General features: G+C 41.1%; 2 protein-coding genes across 2 annotated transcripts in view; both read right to left on the minus strand.

Moving 5' to 3' along the window:
• Positions 1-3,467: 3,467 nt before the first annotated feature.
• Positions 3,468-4,437, minus strand: LOC108127155 (uncharacterized). The gene is made up of 3 exons (XM_017244012.3): positions 3,854-4,437; positions 3,620-3,789; positions 3,468-3,556 (listed from the first exon to the last, which is right to left on the minus strand). Exons 1-3 carry the CDS (start codon positions 4,429-4,431, stop codon positions 3,468-3,470), a joined length of 837 nt encoding a protein of 278 aa, XP_017099501.2. The 5' UTR covers positions 4,432-4,437.
• A 3,664-nt stretch (positions 4,438-8,101) lies between these two features.
• Neto (Neuropilin and tolloid-like) overlaps positions 8,102-23,949 on the minus strand; it is a 69,872-nt gene continuing 54,024 nt past the window's right edge. Inside the window, exons 11-13 of the mRNA XM_070276619.1 lie at positions 11,588-11,670; positions 11,095-11,367; positions 8,102-9,642 (exon numbers count right to left, since the gene is read on the minus strand). Coding sequence (XP_070132720.1) covers positions 8,916-9,642; positions 11,095-11,367; positions 11,588-11,670 — 1,083 coding nt within the window. The 3' untranslated portion in view covers positions 8,102-8,915. The remainder of the gene's footprint in view (positions 9,643-11,094; positions 11,368-11,587; positions 11,671-23,949) is intronic.

Here is a 23,949-nt window from a genome sequence, read left to right on the forward strand (position 1 = left end):
GATAAAGTTTCACTTTAAGTTGATTACTTCATGATTTTCAGTTGACCAAACCGCATTTTCCTCAGACTTGCCAGAGTCAGCAAAATACTAAAAAAAAATGCCAGCGGGAAATGGGAAATGTGCAAGTTTGTGTGGAAATGAGGAAAACAGAATTAGTTTCGAAAAGCGATCCAAAGCGAAGCAATTCGTATGCATTTCCTTTTAGTATCTTTTTTTGGTCATAACGTAAAGGTTTGAAAAAGAGTTGCATGAAATTTCCTTAAATGATTTAAATTGCAGAAAATCATCAAGGGTTTTGGTCCATGTTGTCTAGTTGAGTTTATTGGGTCACATTCTGGTCTAAATCATTCGAACAATCACGGAAACAGCAACAAAAATCACGATCAATTGTTAAAAGTTCAAAAACGTGAGCCAAATGAACCTGTTTTGTTTGGCTTTTTGTCACTCCCCCTCCACATTCTCTCTATTTATCTCTGTTTCTGTTTCATTTTTGACTATATAACCCAAAGGTTACCCCGCATATATAAGTATATATAGAGCTGTGTATGTATATATTTTTGGGACTTGTTTTTGGAGTTTTTGGCTATAAAGCCACGCGCAAGATATGCAAATAGACGCGACAATATGAACCACAATGAAATCTTGTTACTTTTTACGTTTCAAATGCAAAGAAGTCCCGCCAAATTGTAGCCTCTCCCCGGCAGTTTATCTTCGTTCTGGTCTCGCCGATTGTTGATTTAGGCAAATTCGTATTTAAGCCAGAGCCGGGAAAACTTTTGGAGACCCGCGGATCCATACAATATACGTATGTATATTCAGGATGCGGGCTACCCCTTTTTTTTTTTCGTCAACTTGGCCCAAACAATGTTCCCAGAATTTGCGTGTCCGTCTTGGGATAGTCACAAAATAACAACAATAGAAATAATAAACAAGACTACAGTTGGCTCTCTATAAGGGAAACAGGCAATGGTTCTCTATAATTATATATTTTCATTAAATTTAAGCTTATTTAAGATTTAAATCAGTCATAAAATATCAATATTTTGTCACTGTTTATTATTAGTGATCAGATATCGCTTCTTATCGGTTGGAAATATTAATATTAAATATCTAAGACCATTAAGACCTTCATGAATTCATGAGACCTTCAGAACGAATGTCACAGAAAGCGATGCCCAGGACCAGGACATGGATCACGACCAAGTTGGAAAGACCAAGGTTACACAAAATTGGATAGATCAGGATTATAAACCATCAGGAAAAATGGACAAAAAATCTAAAAAATATTTCGTCTCAGGATTTTGGTGCACAATGGTGGAGAATCAATCTAGAAATCGTTTAAGGTACTCAGCTTAAGAATCGGATAAGAATTGGAGAAGATATAGCCATCACAGTGGGCCCTACAGGGGAAAACCGCATTTTCAAGGGGTCCCATCAGGAAAAATGGATTAAAAATCTAAAAAAAATTTCGTCTCAAGATTTTGATGCACAATGGTGGAGAATCGATCTAGAAATCGTTTAAGGTACTCAGCTTAAGAATCGGATAAGAATTGGAGAAGATATAGCCATCACAGTGGGCCCTACAGGGGGAAACCGCATTTTCAAGGGGTCCCATCAGGAAAAATGGACAAAAAATCTAAAAAAAATTTCGTCTCAAGATTTTGATGCACAATGGTGGAGAATCGATCTAGAAATCGTTTAAGGTACTCAGCTTAAGAATCGGATAAGAATTGGAGAAGATATAGCCATCACAGTGGGCCCTACAGGGGGAAACCGCATTTTCAAGGGGTCCCATCAGGAAAAATGGACAAAAAATCTAAAAAAAATTTCGTCTCAAGATTTTGATGCACAATGGTGGAGAATCGATCTAGAAATCGTTTAAGGTACTCCGCTTAAGAATCGGATGAGAATTGGAGAAGATATAGCCATCACAGTGGGCCCTATAGGGGAAAACCCCATTTTCAAGGGGTCCCATCAGGAAAAATGGACAAAAAAACTTAAAAAATATTTTGTCTCAAGATTTTGATGCAGAATGGTGGAGAATCGATCTAGAAATCGTTTAAGGTACTCTGCTTAAGAATCGGATGAGAATTAGGGAAATTTACCAAAATCTGTCCATCAAAATTTTGATCAATTTTTCCATAATATCCTCAATTTTTTAAGGGGTAGGATCAGGATTTTTGACCCCATTTTTGTTGTACAGGTTTTGATTGGAAAAGATAGTCCTCACAAATATAAGATCAGAGAGGTATGACTCGGTTTGATGGAAATTAGCTGAGTTATGACTATTTAAAGTTAGAGTTATGTTCAAATATAAGGGGTTTAGCCTTTAAAGCTCTCTAAAGACTTATGTTTAGCTTTTTAATAATTCCATTTATATTTCAGCGCCTACCGGAGTCCTATCCAATTCACCTACGAGTCAATGCCATACAGATTGCGACTTAGAACCGTCCACGTTAGGCATGCCACCCTGTACCCGTTTCCGGGCGATGGCGACCAACCAGAAGAAGATATGGCGGGCGGGCGCTAAAACAAAAACAAAAGGAGCTTCATCAGCAACAACAATGACAGCTAACAAACAACCGTTAAGTGCCGCAACAAATCGCCAAAAATTGAAAACTGTGGGAATACCACAAGCCCCACCGGGGACGCCACAAAAGCCACACGAAGCCACACACACGTACACTGCTACAAATCTCGTTTTGAAACAAAAACAAAAAAAAAAGCACGAGAGAGAGATGGAGGAGAGTACTACCGCCGAAGCAAAATAAAAGACAATGAAAACAAATAAAAAGTATTTTGAAATGCCATTTGAATTAAACTTGAAACAGAGAGCTCGAGGAAACTGAAACAGTGTCACAAGCACTGAGCAAAAAGCAAAAAACCAAAAAAACCAAAAAAGCAGAAAGCAAAAGCATGGCCAGCATAAAGCAAACAAGGAAGTGATGACTGTACGGGTAAGCCCCGAGAACTCGCTTAAGCGATTGTTATGCTTCTTATGCGCTCAAGTTCTTTATGGTGTACGGTTTCCGGTTTTTTTTTTTTTGTATTTTTCTTATCCTTACCCCGGTGCTGATGGTGGTGTCCTACCCCCATTTTCTTTTTTTTGGGTATGTGCCCAACGGAATTTGGTCATAAAGAATGGTCCAAATACAGTTAAACTTTCATAATTTTCACTTCCGCGCCATAACGAATGAATTTAAGTTTTCTTTTCCTTGAAATGAAATAGATTACTTGCCGAGTCACGGTCGCCACATATGAATATACTTTATTTATCCACCTAACCGTGAATGTGATTCTTTAAATTATTATATTTTCATTAAACTTTATAAAATATTTACAAACGTGCACAAAAAAAATTATAAATTCATTCATTATAATTATATTTTGGAAGGATATCTTTAGATTTTTACAGATTTTGGTTTATTTTTCAGATTGTAGCTTGAAATTGGAAAGGTTACCTCTTTTTAAAGTCGCCTGCCAGCGAAGTTATTGAAGCAATCTACCTGAGGTCTTTCATCGCGTCGCACATTGGGGGCATTTCTCAGGAATTCCACTGTAATTTTATTAAATTCTTTAATTCAAATATTAATTCTTTGAAAATCTATAGAAATTCTACCTGGTAGTGGGTGGTAGCCCTCGGAGTCTGCTCGATAGCATCGCAGCTCGTATCTCAGTCCATGGGCCACATGACGGGGCTGGACGTAGAAGCCCTCAACCACCTGGCCGTGATGATCCTTGGGGAAATAGCCTCTTTCCCAGCGACGGACGCCATGAGGAAGTGCGTAACTTAATTGGTAGTTAAGGTATGTAGTAATCTATTGATATTAAATATATTTTTAAGAATACTTACCCAAAGATATAGCTGCCGTCTTCGTTGAGGTCGTAGAAGTTGTCCCGCCAGGCATTGTAGTCATCAAGCTCTGCCACAGGTTCTGGGTCCTGATCTTCATTGGGATCCACTGGGTCCACGGGCTGTGGTAGCTGCGGGTGCAAAGGTGCTTGAGGGGTTGGTGGTGCTGCTGGTTCCTCCTCGCTGGAATTTTCCTCCTCCGGAGACTCCTCTTCCTCCTCGCCGTTCTCGCCTTCCGCCTCCTCTGAGGAAGTGGTTTCACCCGAAAACTGAGCCCTGGCCGCCTCCCCGGAGGTAGGTGCCACAATCGCAGGCTGCCTCTGGGCCAGGTTTGAAAAAGGTGTGGTCGCCAGTGGGGCAAAGGCATTGGCCAACTGCTCGCCTAGTAACTGCTTCAGTTGCTCCCGCATCTCAGAACTATTCTCCTGGCTATTGCCATCGAATCTCTCGAAACTCTCGCCATCAAAGTTAGGGGTCTCGAGAACCCGCCGCGGAGGAGCTACCTGGGTGGCGGCCAGCAGGAACTGGGAGATTATCAGGAGGGGCAGTAGCAGCAGTGGAGACTGAGCAGATGGCATCTTGGTGGACAGGTGACGACTACAGCTTGCAGTCCCCCTCGATACAACTTATATATATCGCCACTCCATCGCATTCACACACAATCTAGCCACAAATCAGCAAATCGGTTAATCGCTAAATCGCCAAATCGGATCCGGCGAAGTGCATAAATCTCCGGGCAACAAAAGCGAGACGCACCAATTTGCATTTTGCACCACCCAGATACGGATTCTGTGGCTAGCATCTGTCAGATACAAGCCGCCAATGAAATTGTGGACTTTAAGATATCAGAATAAGTCTAAAGATGGGTTTAATTACTCGGTAAAGAGTTTTTGAAATTAAAAAAATTAATTAATGGTAAGCTTTAAGAATTATGAAAGATATATTGGAAGATATAGTCTTATTTGTCATCCTTTATAGGTATAGTGGCTTATAACTATAAAATAAAATAAACAAAAACCTTTAGGTATGTTATGTTAAGTACTTAAATCCTAAAAGTAAACCCATAAAAAATAATAAAAATCTCACTCATTTCTTTAGATTGGAGGACCATCATACCCCCGGCGACAGTCGTGATACCCTGGATTAATTATGCGAGTTGTGGTTGTGATGATGCGACGCCTCCGGGCGGCCAGCTCTGAATTGTGTGTTCCCATCTAATTGGGTCAACGTCATCCGATTCTGCTTCCGCGTTGGACTCTTCTTTCTGCTTTCAGACTGATCTCGCCAAGAGCATACTTTCAGGCATATTTCTTTAAACTTTATTACAAAAATTAAAGCAATAATAAATTAAGAGAATATGGCTAGCACATATAGTATATGGGTATGGTAGAGATACTTACCCTCTCATTTCATAAATAATACTCAAGTTATATTTTTCCACAAAATGAATTTTTATTTGATCGCAATTTAGTTTATTTTTTACACGCATTCAACACACACCAAAAAATATTCTGGCACACTCGCACATTACCATTCGGGTTAACACCAATTTCGACCTCTTATCGCTCCTGCCATGCCCATTATTTTAAATCTATTCTCTTCTCTTAATTCTTTTCAATTAGTTTTTAAGTATTTACTTTACTGGTTTCGAGTGTTAGTGAGTTGTGTGTACATTTTTTTTTTGTCGCTCGACAATTTACAATTACAATGCTTCCAGTCATTCCACATAGAAAAACAAAAAAAAATATTACATACGATTTTAAATGTTTCATTGTTGGGTTTCGCTTTTGTTCTCTCTGTAGTTCCTTTTGATACTTTTAGTATTTATGTATATGTTTTTATAAAAAAAAAAATATATCATACATTTAACTTAATCCTAGGCATAGCTTACTTATAGTACACATAGTTCTCTCAATAGATTCTTGATTCTATTTCTTTTTTTTTTTTGGTTTTTTTTAGTAAAATCGCTAAATTTCCTCTTAAATTGTAGCTAGAATAGGGGGCTTTGTGGGCTATAACAGAACAAAGTACTAAAAAAAAAAAATTAACAATCTCAAATGGTATATATATATATATATAAGTGTATAACTGTCGATAGAAAAAATCTAATTAAAAACACTATAGATGCGACCGAATGAGTCTAACCTTTTCTTAAGTTTTTATTTACAAGTTTGGTTGAAGAAAATAAAAGTGTCATTACATTTACGTTCGAGATGATGAGGGTGTGTCCGAGTCAGAGGTCCTGTCAGCTTGGACCTTAATCACTCTAATGATTTGAACTTTTGCGAAAAAGAAGATAGAGGAAATTGCAACGCTGCACCATCACCATCACCATCGCTATCATCATCATTATTTGTGCCCCGCTCGGCTGTCGCTGCTTTTTAAATTCAATCAATCAAATGGATTTGCCACCACCACTCCCACTCCCACTTACCACTTAGCCCATTTGCCGCCCCCTCGCTGTGCTCACTCATTGTCATTGTCATCTTTATTTTTGTGACGAAAAAAAACACCCCCTACCTCTTTGGCTTTTCTACACACGGACAGCTGTGGCAATATTTACACCATGGGAAGCACTCCAAAAAAACAAAAACTCCGTCCCAGAAACCCCCAAAAACCCCAAAAACCAAAACCAAACCAAAGGGAAACCGCATTACGGTGACATCGCTAATTGCGGACTCCAAAAGGACTCCGAAGGACTTTTTCATGGACATTTTCAGGTGCCCAAATCCACAAATCTGTGGTCAGCTAATTTATCTAATTGAAAAGGATTTGGATAGCAGATGAACTAAAAAGATTCCCTTACCAGCAAACGTCCTTTAACCCACTAAATGCCCACGAACTTTTGAAAAGTTTGTCAACTTCCGGGAAGGACCAGGAACCGGGAACCGGGAACCCTTTTCAAAATACAACTGACTTGACAAGTGTTCACACAGTTTATCAATTAAAGATTAAGAAATTATTAACTGGAAAGCAACCTAAGCGGCTAAGATGGGTTTAAAAGATTAATGGATAAATTATAATAAACTTGATAGTTTTTTTAAAGATTTTCTATCAAAATATTCTAATAAATTAGCTATAAAACCCTAGAAGCTATAGCTTCTAAAAAGTCATTCTATTTTTAATAGAAAAACTTTCATGAATTTTATTATTTTAGCAATTTCCTGTCATGAAAATCTCTAGCTAACTCTCTGGCTTTAGTGGGTTAAAAAAAAAAGTGGTAAGTCGTAGCTTTTGATGCCATCCCAGAACCAGAATTAATTTAATAAAAGTGTCTGGCGCATGGCTGGTGGGAAGCACATTTTGAAATCACTTAGAAAACTATTTTCACGCAAATTGCTAGAAATAAGCAAAGAAAAACGAGGAGAAAGGTGAAAGCAGAAATGGGGAAAAGGCTGGAGCGTAGAAAGGAGAAAGCAAAGTGGTGGACACAAGCACGTGCCCGTGATGAATGGACTTTGGTCGCGACATGGTCGTGGAAATGGACCACGTTCCTAATGCATGTAAATGAAGAAGTTCCTGTCCGAGCCCCAGCCCGAGCACTATTTTTCCAACTGTCTGAACATGAACGTTTCTTTTACTTTTCCTATTTTTTTTTTGGAAATTGTTACGGGTTACGGGTTACTGGATTACGGAAAACGGGTTATGGGCGTACGGAGTATGGCGGCTAAAAGGTACAGATGGAGTCCGATAACAATGTTCTGGGACATGTTGCTCATACGCCATGTTGTCAACAGGGTCTGGTCCGGTCTGCTTAGTGTCTGCCCGCCCACTGTCCTTTCTCATTCCTCCCTCCCCTCCCTTTTCCTAACAAACTCATCCGATTCCGTATCCGTATCCGTTTCTGTTTCTCTTGCATTGTTTTCAACCAGCAAAATGCCGCTGTCTCTGCAAATGTCCGGCAAATGTCGCCAGCAATTGCGGCCCGGCGGCAACAACTGGAACAGCAACTCCACTACGGACTACGACTACGGCTCTTCGGCATACGGCATACGGCAGTATGCCCCGGTCCGGTATATTGCAAAGGGGCTGGCCGGACACATCTTCCATTTGTCTAGACCAGAGCACCGGAGCTCTATTCTCGTTTTAAAGACTAGCTTGTAATTGTCTGCCATTTCTGAGCTATTTTTTTTTGGGGAAAAACGCGCTGGAACTTCTTAATTATTTTTGAAATTATTAAAGAATTCCATCGTAAAATAATAAAATTATTATTTAAATAATAATTAAGGAAGTACTTTTCTTATTTCAATATCTTTTAATTAAAAAACAAAAATATTCCTATAAACTAAACCAATCAATTGTAACTAATTTCTCTTGAAATATCCTTTAAAGGATGCTTCCAACAAAATGTTATAAATATTCAATAATCCTTAGAGAATTGAAAAAAAAGGATCTCTTCTACCAATAATATAAACGTAACAGTTTAAAACATCAACAAAATACCTGCATTGTTATTATTTTGTTATTGATTTGGCTGGGGAGTGAGGCTGGTAGGGGGGAGCTGGTTTTTGCCAACCGATAAGTGTGAAAATAAATTCCATATAATCGCGTTATAAACTTTGCGCCAGAATAGTTATGGCAAAAGTTTTAAAATTGTTTTAAACGAACCAGAAGTTTCAAAAGGATTCATTTCGTTAATTTCCTTGGCAAGTGCTCGGATGGCCATTTAAAGAGTGGCCTTTAAAAACAAGGCGTCGAATGGCCATAAAGGAAGTGCGAAACGAGTCCTGCAGGATGCAAAAAAACAGGATGCAGTTGGTCGGGTTGGATGGTCTGTGGGTGATTGGGGTGGTGGTGTACAAGTCCTTCCGGCCTCGACGCCCTCCTGGCTGATTGCAAAGCGTTTCCGTTGTTTCCTACCGGCGTCCTCCCTTGTGTCCTTCTTCGCGCCATTTCGTCCTTGTTGTGTCATCAGCGACGCTGCGGCTGCGGTTAATATGTTGGCCAATGTCCAGTTGTTGTTGCTCTTCCTGTTGTCCTTTCGGTTGCTCCTTTTTCTCCTGCCTCCTGACTTCCTTGTTGTTGTTGTTTTTTTTGCTGATTGGCGGGCAATCCTTAAATGTCAATGGGACGTCATGATAATCACGTCTGGTGCTGAATTCCGTATGTCGATGAACACTTTCGACTCCTCGTTCTTGGGCGCCTGATGTTGCTGCTGCTGTTGCTGCTGCAGCTGCTTGTTGCCGCCGCCGCCAGGCAGGATCGTTGTCTGTCCTGGAACGATTCCCACGCCATGTCCTTTCATCACCGGCAAGCGGGCGGCCACTGTCGGTGGATGTGGATGTACAGGATGAGCATGATGCATCCTTTGCTGCTGTTGCTGTTGTTGCTGTTGCTGCTGCTGATGCTGATGGTGGTGATGACAGATCTCCTGTGGCGGCTTCGCCGTTGAGGCCACCAACAATCCGCCATAGTGCGAACGTCCACTGTGCCGCTCCTCCAGCTCCAGGGACTCCTGGCGCGGCACAATCATCTGCTGTTGCTGCTGCTGCTGGGGATGTTGCATGCTGCGCCGTGTCAGCGTACCTCCGTGCCCTACGGCCGGCGACGGCTCATAGCCGAAGGTGGAGAAGAATCTCGGCGGTGGCGGCGGCATCATTGTCGCCACCACGCCCACTCCACTGCCACCGCCCAGGGACGAGGAGCTGGACTTTTGTCTCATTAAAGTGGCAACTCCGCCGCCAGGACCAGCAGCTACTAGTCCGCCTATAGCAACACCGCCCATTCCGGGTGGGGGTCCGGATCCGGGCGAGGGTCCGATTCCGGGACTGTTGACAAATAGCGATTCCCTGAGCGGCATAGAACGAAAAAAAAGGGTGCAAGTACCGAGTGAAAGGTTTTAATATTTGTCAGTTATACACACACGAGTACACTAAAAGAAGTACACTGGGAAAACAAAGAGGAGGAATGTGTTTTCCAAAAAAATCAAAAAAGGCCATAGTATAAAATAATAAAAAATAAAAGCCTGCAAAGCTTTAAAAATATATTAAAAATTATCTGCAAATAATAATAATAAGTCTTTAGGAAAATATTGAAAAAAAAAATGAAAAGAAAATATTAAAGAAAAGTTTCATATCTGGAAGTAATGGTTATGATATGATTATATGGTAATGGTTTTATATTATATTAAATAATTAATTTTTTCTCAGTGCACTTTGGAGTAAGGCAATAGGTAAGTTACGAATAAAATTCAAAGTAAGGCTGGAGGTCTGGAGGTCTGAAGGACCAAAATGGAACTATGGAGTCCGTCAATCAGCTGAATTGAATTCGTCAGTTGGCCGTGAGGACATATGGTCTAAAAACACGTTCCACTTTGCTGAGTACAATCTAACAGTTTGTTAGAGATGACCCAAAGGAGTCAAAGGTCATAATCCGACTCTTAATTAAGAGGCTTTATTGAAAAAGCGATCTTTTGATAGTTATAGCTTAGAAACTTAAAATAAAACTTAAAATAAACCAAAAATAATCAATAAATTAAAGTAAACGTTTATATAAGCACAGAGTTTTGTTTTCTTTTTAAAAATAAAAAAAAAGGTCAAAGGTGTGCCCTTTTTTCAGGTTGTCCCTCTTCATAAGTAAGCCTCTCCAGTAAGTTTAAGCCTCCAAGTTGTCATGCCTTTATGCAAATTTCGAATTTCTCAATAAATTAACCCGAGAATACCCGAGAACCTGTGACAGGTTCCTGTGACCGTTCCGTTGCCGTGACCCGTTCCCATCACTGTTTTTGGCGGCATGAATCATTTTCATCCCCGGCACGTTGTCGGCATTGTGTCACTGCATTCCGGCTGTCATTCTCACCGCTTTACATGTCCGACTGTGTCTGCGGGTGTCATTCCGTTCCGGAATTCAAAACCCGTCCCATCCCAGCTAACCCCAACTAGCCCCACTTTGATTCCGCGGGGTGGACTCGCATAGAAGGGAGTGTGTGTGTCCTGGTTCTTTGGTTCTATTTTCCCTGATTCCCCATATCCAATAAAGACGCATGCAAATACAAATATTTGCATCGATTTGTGTTGTTCTAGCGACAAGCGTCTCTACTGTGAATCCTGTGTGTCCTGCGTATCCTGTCGCTCCTGTCTCCTGTCTCCCCGTGCTGTCCTGTAGCCCGACATTGTCATTGTTTTTAGTGTTTACCCGGCGTTGACTTTGCAATTTGCTGGCATCTATTTGACTGCACATGATGTGCTACCCAAGGACCCCATTCCAGAGCCCCCCAACCCATATATGGCTTGTGCACTTACCTCGTTTGGCAGCCCATGTCGCAGGCACCAATGGGAGCGGCGGACATCGAGGCCTTCGTCATCATCTCGTGGGTCGCTGTGGTGGTCGAGCTGGACTCCCCGTCGTCGCCGCCGAGGCTCGTTTGGGCCATGTCCGCATGCCGGCGCAGGATGCTGTGCTCCTTGTCCTTGAAGTCCGCCTTGCTGGAGGCCGTCGAGAGGGGCACTGCCTCGCGGTAGTATCGGTTCGAGACGTCGTCCAAGATCTGCAGCGATGTTTGCGAGTGTTTTTGCCTGAAAATAGAGGAGAATCCTCAGGTCAGTAGGAATTTCTAGGATTTCCATTGAAGATCCTATAACCTAAACACTTTTCAAGCCAAACATAATAATTAAACCATCCAACTCATTAGTTTTAATGAGCCAACCAACAAATCCGAATAAAGTGGTTTCAAGTGCTTGGCGCGAACAATTATTTGGATCACACGGCGTATACGTGATTTGTAGAAGCACTCACCTGGAGATGTTCTCCCGCGAACGGGCCTTGGAGTTGCGACCCATCTCGTCCAGCTTGCTCTCCTTGGACTCCCGGATGTGCTCCTGCAAGGCAACGATTCCAAAACAGAAAACGATGAGAAATAGTGGGCGTTGGAAGGGGGTACGATACCAATGTAATAAGCATAACAATAAATATTTTTAATTAATTTGTTGGGAGAGGCGAGGATATGGGAGGGGTAGGGCAGGATATCGTGTCCTTTGGCCCCGAGTAGGGCGCATATCTGCTGCAGAGCTGACCCCGTAAAGCGATATCCTTAAAGCCCACTGCATTCTGTATTCTGCATTCTGCATTCGGCATATAGAGTGGATTATCGTAGGGGCAGGAGCTTGGGGCAGGATCCTGGCAGAGAAGGGGGCTGGGGCGGGCAGAGTAATTAAGCTCAATGCCACCTGATGCCGCTCGCTCTCTGTGTCTCGCTTTCTTTGCAAGCCATTAATGCGCCGCCTGTGAGTGTGCCGGGAGGATAAAAAACAAGAGAGGGACGAGGAAGGGAAAATAAATACAGGGAACGAGAAAGTCCTGGGACGAGGAAAGGTCAGGGTGGAGAGTAAATCCTTCTGCGGGAAGTACTTGATGGCCTGCATAAAGGGAAGCGTTAATACGTAAATACACAATAATGAAAGACGAACTGCATCCGCCAAACAAACAAGAACGAAACCACGAGCCACAACCAGAATCAGAACCAGATTCAAGCCAAGAAGCCCTTGGAAATTCAAAATGGAATACAAGGCAAACATTTGGTGTACCTTTTGCCAATTACACTTCCCCCCAACCCCGTGCCATTTTCATTGTAAAATATCCATCATCCATCCAGTCACCCATTCAATCGAATATCTATTCATTGCAATATAATGGAGGAAATCCAACAAAAAAAAAATAATATGCAAATCGCTAAGGAAAATGCAAACCGAATAAAAATATGGCGAATAGTATCTTTATTCACTCTGGAAACTTTATTCTTCAGTTTACTTTGTACCTGTTTTTTTTTTTTCTACCTCTACCTCTACCCCAATTGGTTTCCGACTTCTGACCAGGCCAGAACGTAATTGGTTTCGATTTGGCAATCAAACGATCTCAGGGATTCATGTATACATTTTTATATATATTTATTTAGGTTTTGCTTTTGCGGTATATAGGGTTTCAGAGCTGTATTAGTTTTGGCAGCAATTCGTTAAACTAATACTCTTTTCTATTCACTTGAAGCTTATTACTCTAGAGTCTAGAATTTTTCTTTTGCCTTTTGCCTAGTATAATTTTGTGATAACTGATTGAATTCCATTTTGATCCATTGTGTCATAAGTACATCATTAAACACGAAGCAAAGCTAGAGCTTTTATGCCTTATTGCATTAATACTGTTAACTATTATGTTCTCACAATGTCGCAATTGAGTAATATATCTAGCTACCAGACCAGGATGTATCTAAGACACCATCCGGGGGTCAGAGGCTTAAAACTTAGTAATGATTGCAAAATGATTCTGATTTCGGAATTGCGGTGATGTTCGCACGAATCAAAGGTTAATGTGGTTGGATTTTTCTTTCAATTTTTGTGCAACTGATGTCCTGATTTTAATGATGCCGATTCTGGATGGTGTTGAATGCCGCAGTGGAACGTGATTTTTTCAATCTTTCTCGATGATTTCTAGATGATTTTGTGAAGGAACTTGAGGGGATTGGCACTGGACTTGGGCTTGCCCAGCGATGGCGGTGGCGGTGGCGTCAGTATTATGTCCAGTTCCATGGAGGTGGACGAGCTGTTGGCCATCGTTCCGGCGCTCATAGTGCCACTGCTGCACTGCATCGAACTGGTGCAGCTGGAGTTGCTCGGAAGACAGTGTCCGGCGACCAGGACGAACTCATCGTCATCCTCGGTGGCGGCGGGCATGGTGGGACTATCACTGTCGCAGCTAAAACCAATGCCATCGTCGTACTCCTGCTCTTCCGCCTCTGGTTCCTCCTCCTCCTCTACCTCTTGCTGCTCCTCCTCCAATTCCATCGCCATGTGCATCGCCTCTTCATTCCTATGCTCGTCCGGCATGGAATGTATATCCCGTATATCCAGATCTATGTCGAAATCACAGTCGCAAGCCTGCATCATCATCATTTGCCCGTTTAGCTTGGGCGAATCCATTTGAGAGTCAAAGTCAGAGTGCGAACTGCCTCCTCTCTCGTCCACCGACTCCACATCGCGAGGCCCATCGTGCCCAACGTTGGGCGCCAATTGGCAATCCGACGAGTAGGAGAAATCGCACATGAAATCATTATGTAATCCCACGAATATCGCGCTCTTGGGCGCATCCAGTATAAACGAATCAATGTGATAGATGCCATCGCTCAACCCTGGCACATCCTGTGGATGAAGCACAAACAGAAAGAGAAGACAGGCAGAAGAGACAGAGAGAGAAAGAGAGAGAGAGAGAGAAAGAGAAAGCGATTGATATAGAAAGAGTGAGAGATAGGAAAAGAAGAACAAAGATCAAGATTTAGAGACAAAGACAGAGAAGGAGAAAGATTTTCACATCACCGATTTAACCAAGAAAGAATAGTGAGAGGATCCAACTCTAGAGCGAAACAACACTACAATGCATATGGAAGTGTGATGCGAGCGACAGGGATAGATATAGAAGTGGTGCATCGTATGCTGCATGCATGATGATGGCAACTCTGGCTAGACAATAAAAGACACAATCATAAAATAAAAGAGCAAGCTTCAAATTCTAGTTGTCTTGTACTTCTGACCTGCAAAGGTGATATCTCTAAGGTGATTAAAATAAAATATTTGCAATAAATCAAATGAAAATATTATCTAATATTGCCTATATGTATAATATCTTGTAAGAAATTAACATGCAACATCCGCTTATTGTAGTTCACAATCATATTAGAAGGTAATTCCCATCACCTTTCGACACAGATAATAGAGCACCCTAGGATATATATTCAGAATATGCACACAATAAGCCCCGGATGGGGAATCCTTGCAACTAATCTGATTTGGCAAGGGGACGGCATCCCTTTGCATTTGTCTTCGATTGGATTGCTTGCAGCTGGTGGTGGTGGTGCAACAAAAGTCAACGATAATTTAATCATGTCTCTCTCTGGAAATCTCACTGGGGTGGATCCCAGTGACTAGTGACTGGTTTGCTGGCCAACTTGATGGGGGGAATGTGGCCAGGAAAGGACAGGCCAGGACATGGCAGGACATAAAGTCCTCCGGCTAAGCCGGTGAGAGGATTTAAGAGGACGAGAAGGAGACGGTGGCCAACTGTGGTTACTGCAGTAGGGGAAATAGTTTATTCCATTTGAATTGTATTGTCAACGATTTGCCACTTGCAACTTTGGCCAATTTGTTGCCTGCCCCTCGACGATACACTCGACGGCGTATGAGTGATATGCAAATGAATAACCACTTCAATGCAAAATAAAACTCAATTTGCTGCGAGTTTGTACCATAATTAATAGATATCATTGCGGCAGATTGCAGCTGGTGTAGCTCCTCCTCAATGGTAACCCAACGATTCAGGGGGGATTTTCACAGCGAAAGAGACAGGAACAATGGCCCAAGAGAGAGAGACAGTGCGAGACAGCAATAAAGACGTGACAAGTCGAAGCTTCGGGGCCTGCTGGTCATCAAGTGAGTTTGTCTGGCCAACATTCTGTCTCCGATTGTATGGGCTTTTGGCCCATCCCTACGGCTTCCTTATGGCTTTTCCTCTTGCCACTGCTTTGCCATTCCATTTTCCGGCTTTTCCTTTTGTGACCTAGAGCCAAATTACTTTGGTCAGTCGTTCTCATTTCCCCCATCGTCCTTTGTGCGACTTTACACATTTTTTTCCCGCAATTTGGCAACTTTTGTGGGAAACATTTAAGACTCATTAAATCATCACATGATTACACAAATTGCTATAGACTTTAAGATAATAATTAAATAATAAAAAGGATAAAGGTTCTAACAAAAGTATAGGACTTAAAAGAACATTATATAGTTTAATGTCAAGAGGTATCTTTAGCTTCGAGAGTGCTAATTACTTCCAAGCTAGAGAACCAAATTCTAATCCCTTTGCCCAAGATTCGCATAACTAGAGAAGTATTTGATTATGCCAGAAGGGATTCTTAGCCATTTGGGAGATAGAGGACTGGGGTCTTATGAAAGTCAACCGCAAAACAGATCCGGATTTTAGGGCCTTTTGTCCCCTTTTTTTGTTTTTGCGGTCGGACGTCCATGAGTTTTTGGTTTCAGTTTCATTTTCAGTTTAAGTTGCTTTCTTTGCGATAAAGTTGTTGTTTGTTTGCTGATTTTGGTTTAATGGCGGACGCTTTATGCCAATTATTGGCTGAATTAATTGAGTTGATGTTCGTTTGTCTTGGCCGACAATTTAATTGGCCAAAACAATTTGGTGGAAATGGCATGTGCCAACATTTCCATTTGTAATTCTATATTTCAGTTTGTGATTTAATAAATTTTTACCACCAAAAAAAATACGTATATATTTTTATTTTTGAAAACAGGAAAAACATATGAGAGATATATGTATGTATGTGGGAAAGTTTGTGGCTTTGCGCTTCGTTGACTTCTGCCTTTTTGGCAGGAACCCCGCAAAAATCTGATGAGCGGAGCGACAGGGCGAAAAGTTTGGCATTTGTTTAATTGGAATTTTTGGGGTTCAGGACTCACTTGACGCGGATACGGACACGGACGAGCCCTCCCATATAAGGTCCTCGAGGGCAATTTGTGAAATTAACTTCGAACAAGTTCCAGCCTCTAATCAGAAACCCATCGCAACTTTCACTCAAAAATATCTATATATATATATTTATTAAATCAGTGTGGTTTTTGTCCATATATCATAGATTTATAATATATTTTATATTCAATATCGTTGCCTTCACGCATAACGCATAGCATTTCTGCTTTTGAAGCTCTTCATTGTTTGATTGGCAACCGTTTGTGAAATATTCCGCTTCATTCGATTGCCTTTAATGGCCAAATCATATTTTATGATTATTGACAATCGTTGCTTTGCATTCCACAAATGCAAATATTATATATGGAATAGGAATACCGAATACCGAATACCAATATCGAAAATGAAATAAATTTTCCCCAAAATTTGATTGCTTTGCCATAAAGCGTGACGAACATTCAACATCTTCGTATTAAAATTCATTACAGGAATTGAAAATTTCAAACTGAAATTTCATTTTTATGGCCTTATGGAGCAATACGTTTCTTTTTCTTTTTTCCTTTTTTTTCAAATTGATACTTTAATAGCTTAATTATAATTTTTTTCCCGGTCTTAATTGAAGTCTGAGGTTGAAGGCTTTTCCCGAAAAATTGTTTGCGGTTTGTCGGCTCGATGGATTGACTGGTAGATCGATTGAAATCATGTATCATTAAGTGGCCAGGCCAGATGCAGATGCCACGCCCCTCCAAGTAAGGCATTTCAATTCGCATTAAGACCTTGCCTCCTTTGGGTCGAATATTCCCCCGATCCTTTGGCATTATTTTATAGCTCTGACTGGCTCGTTGGCTGGCTGGGTAGCTGGCTGGCTGGTTGAGTGTTTCTTTTGCGAATTGCATTTCAGCTTGATTTATTTCATTTCATTTCATTTCGCCAATGCAGCTCGCGAATGTCCAGTCCCTCCCAGCCAACAGAAAAGGCAAAATCCAAAAGCAAAAGCATAGAAAAAGCATGAACGATGAGGGGGTGGTTCTGTTCAGAGCCGTTCTGCTTCTGGCCAGGCTAAGGAAAATTGATGGGGGGGGCCAAAAGAAATACGGTTAGCAACATAAGTTGGTTATTACTTGCTGCTTAAAGCCAATGGCCGAGACCGAAAGCTGCACTCGAAGAAAAACGCTTCCTAATGAGCCACTTTGCCTTTGACAGCAAAAAAGCGTTGGTATATACATACATAAAAAACTCAAAGGGCTCTTAAAAAAGCTTAAAATTAATCAAGAAATTCATCCCAAAAAACAACTCAATAAGTGCAGCAATCACGTCCTTTAATAAATATCCTTTTGCGAGCAATGTTGACATTTCCTGGGGCATAAATACAAAAAATTAAAGTAAATACAGAAAATAATAACCAATAAAATTTTAATATTAAACCCTCAAGGGAGAAATCAAATGGCTTTCTTTTTTTTTTGTATTGGGGTATATGTCACCCTGTCATAATTAGAATCTTTTCCAGCCTTTGAGGCAACCAATTTAATTAAAAACATTTTTTTTGCGAGTGCACTCCACTCATCATTCCAGTTGGGAATCTATCTGAGAGAAAGTGAGGAGATGTGGGAGCGAGAATTCGCTTCAGTTTCAAATAAAATATTGCATTTCCCCAATGCATGACATGGCTCGAGGCAGGAGCTTTCAGTTTCTGGTTCTCTCTCCTGGTTAGATTTCTGGTTCTATTTCTATTTCATGTTACATCTTGGGCCTTAGACTTGGCCTCCAGCTGAGGGCCAGATAAGCCTTCCCGGCCTGGTCCAAGTCCCCTCAGTTTTGGCCCCGATTTTCCCCTTTGCTCGTTTTTTTCTACGCATGAACCGAGCGCCTGGCGGAAATGGCAGTTTTTCCATTACGACTGCCAGGCCACGCTCTTGGGGGCAAAAATAGGAAAAAAAAAAAAAAAATATAAAGAATTCAACGCTTCAAATGTTCAACTGGCCGACACTTGGCGGAGTGGCCGCCCCTTACTCCGTCTCTTTCCAGCACTCGGCACTCCATCTCTTTCACTGGTGTATTACTTAATTTTTATATGAAATATGAAACACACAACAGCAGCGACAGCACAATCTCATTCCCAGACAGCGTTAGTGGCAGTTGGAAACAATGAGAAGTGCCATCAAATTTAGCTAAAATGCATTCTCAACTGAGCTTAAAATAATAAAACACCAGGCCACCAAGGAATAAGAGTTCAAAAGACAAGACGTTGTGCTACCCAACACAGTCCTTATTATTCAGGTCTTGGAAAGTGTTTTTTTTTTCGTTTCGTTTAAAAGACAAAAATCTTCATCTTCACTTTCCCCCTTCTATCTAAAATATAAATATCACCGACTTTTAGAGCAAAAGGATTGGAAATCCTTTGGGAAAGTTGCTTGAAAATTCATATGCCTTCATCGGGAAAAATGTGGAAATGCTTATTCTGTTTCAGGGAGTTTCGAGTTTGCCGGTTCGACGGCAGCCGCAATTTTCCGTAAAAACTATGGATATTCATGTGCTGGCTGTCATTGTGAGGCAGTTTATCTTGAGGAGGTGGGAGGTGCGAGTGCAAGGATATCAGGATATCACTGGCACTAACGCTTCGTTTGCGCTTCGCGCTGCAATCGCATTCGGAATCGCCATCGCCATCGCCTCATGGATGGAGCAACAGCATCAGGAACTGAAAATCCAACTCCAGTCAGCGAAATGCTACAAAAAGTAGCACACTTGCCCTCTGACACGGTAACAAAAAATATATATTTCTTTAAAAATTAATTTAATAAGTATTATTATTATTAATTCTATAAGGTCTAGGAGTTCCAGGTCTTAGAAATAACTCTAGTTAAAGCCACTTGAAGCCAGTAAGGTCTATTTTATTCAGGTTTAATTTATTATTTCCTTATTTTATTGATTTTTATAAAGAAAAAGTCTAAAAATAAGTCTAAAGGCCTTTAAATTTATTAAAAATTCAAATCAAGATTTAATATTTTTCTCAGTGATACCTTCAGTTGCCTGCAAGTCGCTGCCATGGCTTAAATGGCAACACTAAAATGCCACTCAAGGCACTGGGTGTGTGAGGGTATAAGTGTGCCTGTGCCTGTGTGGATGTGTGTGTGATGGCAGGGCAAATATGCATTGCGGTTGTTACCAAATTGCATGCAGTTATGGCAAGCGCCTTGCCAAGGATGTGGCCAAAACCCCGGACTAGGAGGAAGCGGAGGATAAGGAGAATGAGTGGGAACAGGATGCGAATGCATCTCCCCAGCTGCCTTCGGATACCATGGGTGCGGTATGGCGGTACGAGGTGCGCTCGAGGATGAATTGCAGTGATGAGATTTTCACCGACTTTTCACTAAAATCCCACTGGGGAATCACTCGCAAATTGCAGCTTTACACATTTATCACGAAAAACACTATATACATATATATGTATGGCTATATATATGGGTGTGGAGAAAGAAATTAATGTTGAAATAAGGACTTTAATAAAATACAGAAAGCAATAAGGACATAAGTGATGGAAATATATAATAATGAACTTTTAAAGACGATTTTTTTTTATTTTAAAGACCTTCCCTTCTATGATGAAAATAACTAATTAAGTTTATATTTTCCTTTCCTTTTTGATTTTATTTTTAAGCAAAATCCCAGCACCTTTATCTTCTTCCAAAGTAAGACATCTATTATGATGAATTATGGCCTTCGTCACCTCGACGCTTTGCTACGCTTTTTGGTTGAAGCGACCCTCGTCTAGTTTGGGCCCCCTGCCCCAAAACACAAAAAAAGGCCAAGTTAGGAGAAAGGAGAAAAGAAATTGCATCCTCTTCGCTGATTTCGAGTGTGCACGAGTGAGCGGAAATACTTTTTCTGCTTATCTACATGCTAAAATCTAAGTGGCAACAGAAAATTTTTCGGGAACAAGAAATTGTAAGAGGTTCTGGGCCAAGAAAGAAAGAAAGAAAGCGCAGGGGATAAGGAGGCAAGGGGTCTGGCCAAAAGCCAAGGGCAGAGGCGGGGTGAAAGGGGCTACAAAGTGTAGGAATATGGAAATAAGTTTTATTATATGTGCGAATGTTTACATCTATCCAGCCACAAAAAAAAAAATAAAGAAAAAAAAAAAATGAAAATGGTTCTTTGCTTGGCTTTCTTTTTCGATTTTCCACCGAAAATTTTCCACACACACACTCATACAGAGCTACACGTTGGGCGCCATTTGGTGGCCAAAATGGCATATTAAAGTTAGTCCGATCTAGCAATGATTTTATCAAATCTGCTGACTTGAAATCTGCTAAATTGATTCGGTTCAGAACCAATATATATATGTATGTATGCAGGTTATACCCTATATATCCCTTCGATTTGATTTGATGTTCGCTTTGTGCAAATTTATGTGATGCGCTGCAGTTTCATAAATGCCAGCCTGGCAATAAAAAAAGATGGCAAAGAAAAGGTTCAACCCCCCACCCGCTGTTAACCTCTTTTTTTGGTTTTTTGTTTTATTCAGTCAGAGTCTTTTTGCCATTATTGATGGCATTATTTTCCAACGCCACCACTACCCGCCTCCCAAATATCGGATAAAGTTTTTTGGGGGGAAATGCGGTTAAAAGCTGACGGGATGCCTTGGGCAGGGGGGCAGGATAGGTGGGGTGGCGTGGGGCCATCAAGCAGGTGATATTTTGTGCCACCCACTAACCCACAACTCCATCAACCGTCCTACAGCACTCGAGGCGATAATCAGATTGAGGTTCTACTGCGTCTGTGAAGCTCAGGTGTCCCAAAGTACAGTGGGCTTAGTCAGGTTATAAGAGGTTACAAATCTTTAAAATAATATATTAAAATTGTAAGCTTTCTTAAAAGAGAGATAAAATAAATAAGCTTTCCTATCAAAAAGTTAATTTATGAAAAGAAGTCCAATATTTATGTTCTTTACTATGAAACCCTGAAGTATGCTTTACAAATTAAGTTCATAGGCATTGTGTCGAGCTGCCTTTGACCCGCCCATTGTCTAACCAGGTCAAAGTTCCATCGTGCATCGATTTTTGGGTGGGCAGTGGGGGGCAAAAGTCAGCAATCGCGGCTGTTTTACAATTTAGCTGGAACATGGTTGTGACTGCTTTGTCTACGTGGCATCATCAGGCTTCAATTCACACCGATTTTCCCTCAAATCAGAACTGGAAATCCGAAACTTGCCACCCTCAGGTTATCAGGACACTATCAGAGCAAATATCAGGACATTCTTAAGCGATTCTCTATTATAAACCTGATCTGGAAAAAGACTATAAAAAAAAACCCAACAAATGCCCTATGTTTTTTGGAATTTTAATTTCAATCAACCATCAGGTGTTAATTTTAACACAAAAATAGACAAAAGAAAAACACAATTAAATGTTGAGGGCGTGATGAAATTAATTGGATAATCCAACACCAGGACACTTTTGCAATTAAGTTTGAATAATTATATTTTCATTGCTTTATTGATAGTCAGTTGGAGCGTCGGTAGAGTTGGTCTTTAAGAACGGCAGAGCCTACGGAAGTTGCACTGGATACTGTCTTTATTAAAATAGATTATTCGCGTATCAATATTTCTGTTTTTCTTTTCCTTTTCTGCGTTTTTTTTTGCAAATAATGAAATTATACATTTGCGGGCCGGAGTGAGTTTGCGAATTGCGAATTATTTTTGCACGCGCTTCGAGCCGAAGGACTAAAGTTTCCTCTGGTGTCGATATCAATATCAGGAAACAACTCTCATCGGTTGTCAAGGGTCTTGGGTCCTGCTCCAGCTCCTGCTCCTTCTAACTCTCCTCCTCCTTCCCTCCGCTCCTCCTGGCACGGTTGTCCTGGCAAAAGTCATTTCATTTCAGTTCACTTCATTTCTCATGGTATTTTGTATCCCCCCGGGGGTCGTGCTCGCACCAAAGCCTCAATTTGACGTTGACTCTTGCCCAGAACTTGGTGGGCCACTGTCCAAATTGAATATCATTCGAACTGGCGGTGTGGCAGTGTGGCAGAGTGGTGGCGGTGCAAAGTGGTGTGGTTGCAAGATGGATTTTTGGAGCTAGAGGGCCAATGGGGTGGCCAAGAGAATGTTTGACGACTCCTTCCGCCAGCAAGTTAATTAAGTGTATTCCAGAGTGCGTGTGGTATGGTCTGGTATTGCTCTTGGTGGTTCAGTGGTTCAGTGGTTTCGTCGTCCTCTCACTGTCTGCTGATATATTTATAGACGCGGTCTGCTGCTTGATTTAACAGAATTGCTGTTCAAATATGTACATATGTATGTACATCCTGCCATCCAGTCGCCCACAAATTTAAAGCTCACACTTGACAAATGAGAAGTACTAGGTATCATATGACTGGGAGACTATTACGACCCTCTCGTGTTAAATCCTCTTAAAAATTCATGCATTTTCAATATTTATTTCAAGCCAACAATGTCAGCAATTTGCTGCAAAACAAAATACCCAAATTTTCAACACACTTCTCGTCTAGAATTTTGCAAGTATTTCAAAAGCATTCGACTGACAAATTTCATTTGTATTGATTAGTCAGCTTGAGTTTGGGTTTAGCCTGGGGTTTGGGTTGTTTTTACACAGAAATGAATACGAATACGAATAGGAAATACGAATACAAATCGAATCGGATTGTAGGAGGGTTTGGGTCTCAACCACCCTTTGGGAGGGGGCTCAGAGTCAAAGTCTATTTTACATTTCAAAGTGTCAGACGCCATTAGAATCGGAAAAGGACATGGTATGAGAGGCGGCGGAAGGAGGTTGGGGGTGTGGAAATTCTGCATGTCTATTAAATTCTTGGCAGAAGTACAAAAAACTCAGACAGTGCGTGAGAAAAGTGCTCCTCGCCTCCCCGCATTTGGCACATATTTCACTATCATGGGAGACAAGGCGACAAGATTCCTAACACGCTGCATATTATTGTTTTTTTTTTTTTACTAATGTCCTTGACAGGGTCCTGGATCTTTCTTGGAAAATAGAGATCCGCTAATTGAAACACACACATCATACACAGAGTTCGGTTCGCAACAATTATCATTCATAATTAATTCCAATCATGAAGTCTTGAGTGAAATGTGTCACTTCATTGATAATATGCGGTAACATGACAGTTTGTGGCAGCTTGAACGACAAATTCCTGGAAGACACTTGTGGGCTGGAATGTGGCCAGGAGATCAATTAATGAAATCAAAGTGGTTTGCCAATCATCAACAAAGACAAACTATTCAAAGCGAGCGACTAGTAGTTGCCTAAAAGGTAATTTTCCGATTTGGTAAACAATTGTGTCCTGAATTTCTGGCCACAAATGTTTGGCTGAATGCCCTTTTAGTTTATTATTAATTTAATTTTAATAATGTAAAGTGGGGTGGTTTCAACTTAAAGTCCTATAGTACTGGAATTAGGGATGAAATTGGCCAAGAAATTAAGGCCTAAACAGGCTCCATTAACTGTTAGTTTGGAGAAGAGCTACTGTATTTCGTAGCCGGGCTCTAATTAAGCCCAAAGCCGCAGTCTAAACGTGGCCTAATTGTCAGTTATGCCAATTGTCATTCGCGGACTCATCATGTCGATGGTAGCCCTCCCAATCCTGTCCATGTCCCTATACCTATACAC

Source organism: Drosophila bipectinata, chromosome XR (genome assembly GCF_030179905.1).
Source record: "Drosophila bipectinata strain 14024-0381.07 chromosome XR, DbipHiC1v2, whole genome shotgun sequence".
In the NCBI taxonomy this organism is placed as follows: Eukaryota; Metazoa; Arthropoda; class Insecta; order Diptera; family Drosophilidae; genus Drosophila; species Drosophila bipectinata.

What these genes read in the sequence shown, in the direction of transcription:
- LOC108127155 (XM_017244012.3), bottom strand. Translation starts at nt 4,431, where the DNA reads ATGCCATCTGCTCAGTCTCCACTGCTGCTACTGCCCCTCCTGATAATC. An exon ending in GACGGCAGCTATATCTTTGG is followed by an intron (nt 3,790 to 3,853) that starts GTAAGTATTCTT and finishes CTACCAATTAAG; the next exon opens with TTACGCACTTCCTCATGGCG. An exon ending in GGGCTACCACCCACTACCAG is followed by an intron (nt 3,557 to 3,619) that starts GTAGAATTTCTA and finishes ATAAAATTACAG; the next exon opens with TGGAATTCCTGAGAAATGCC.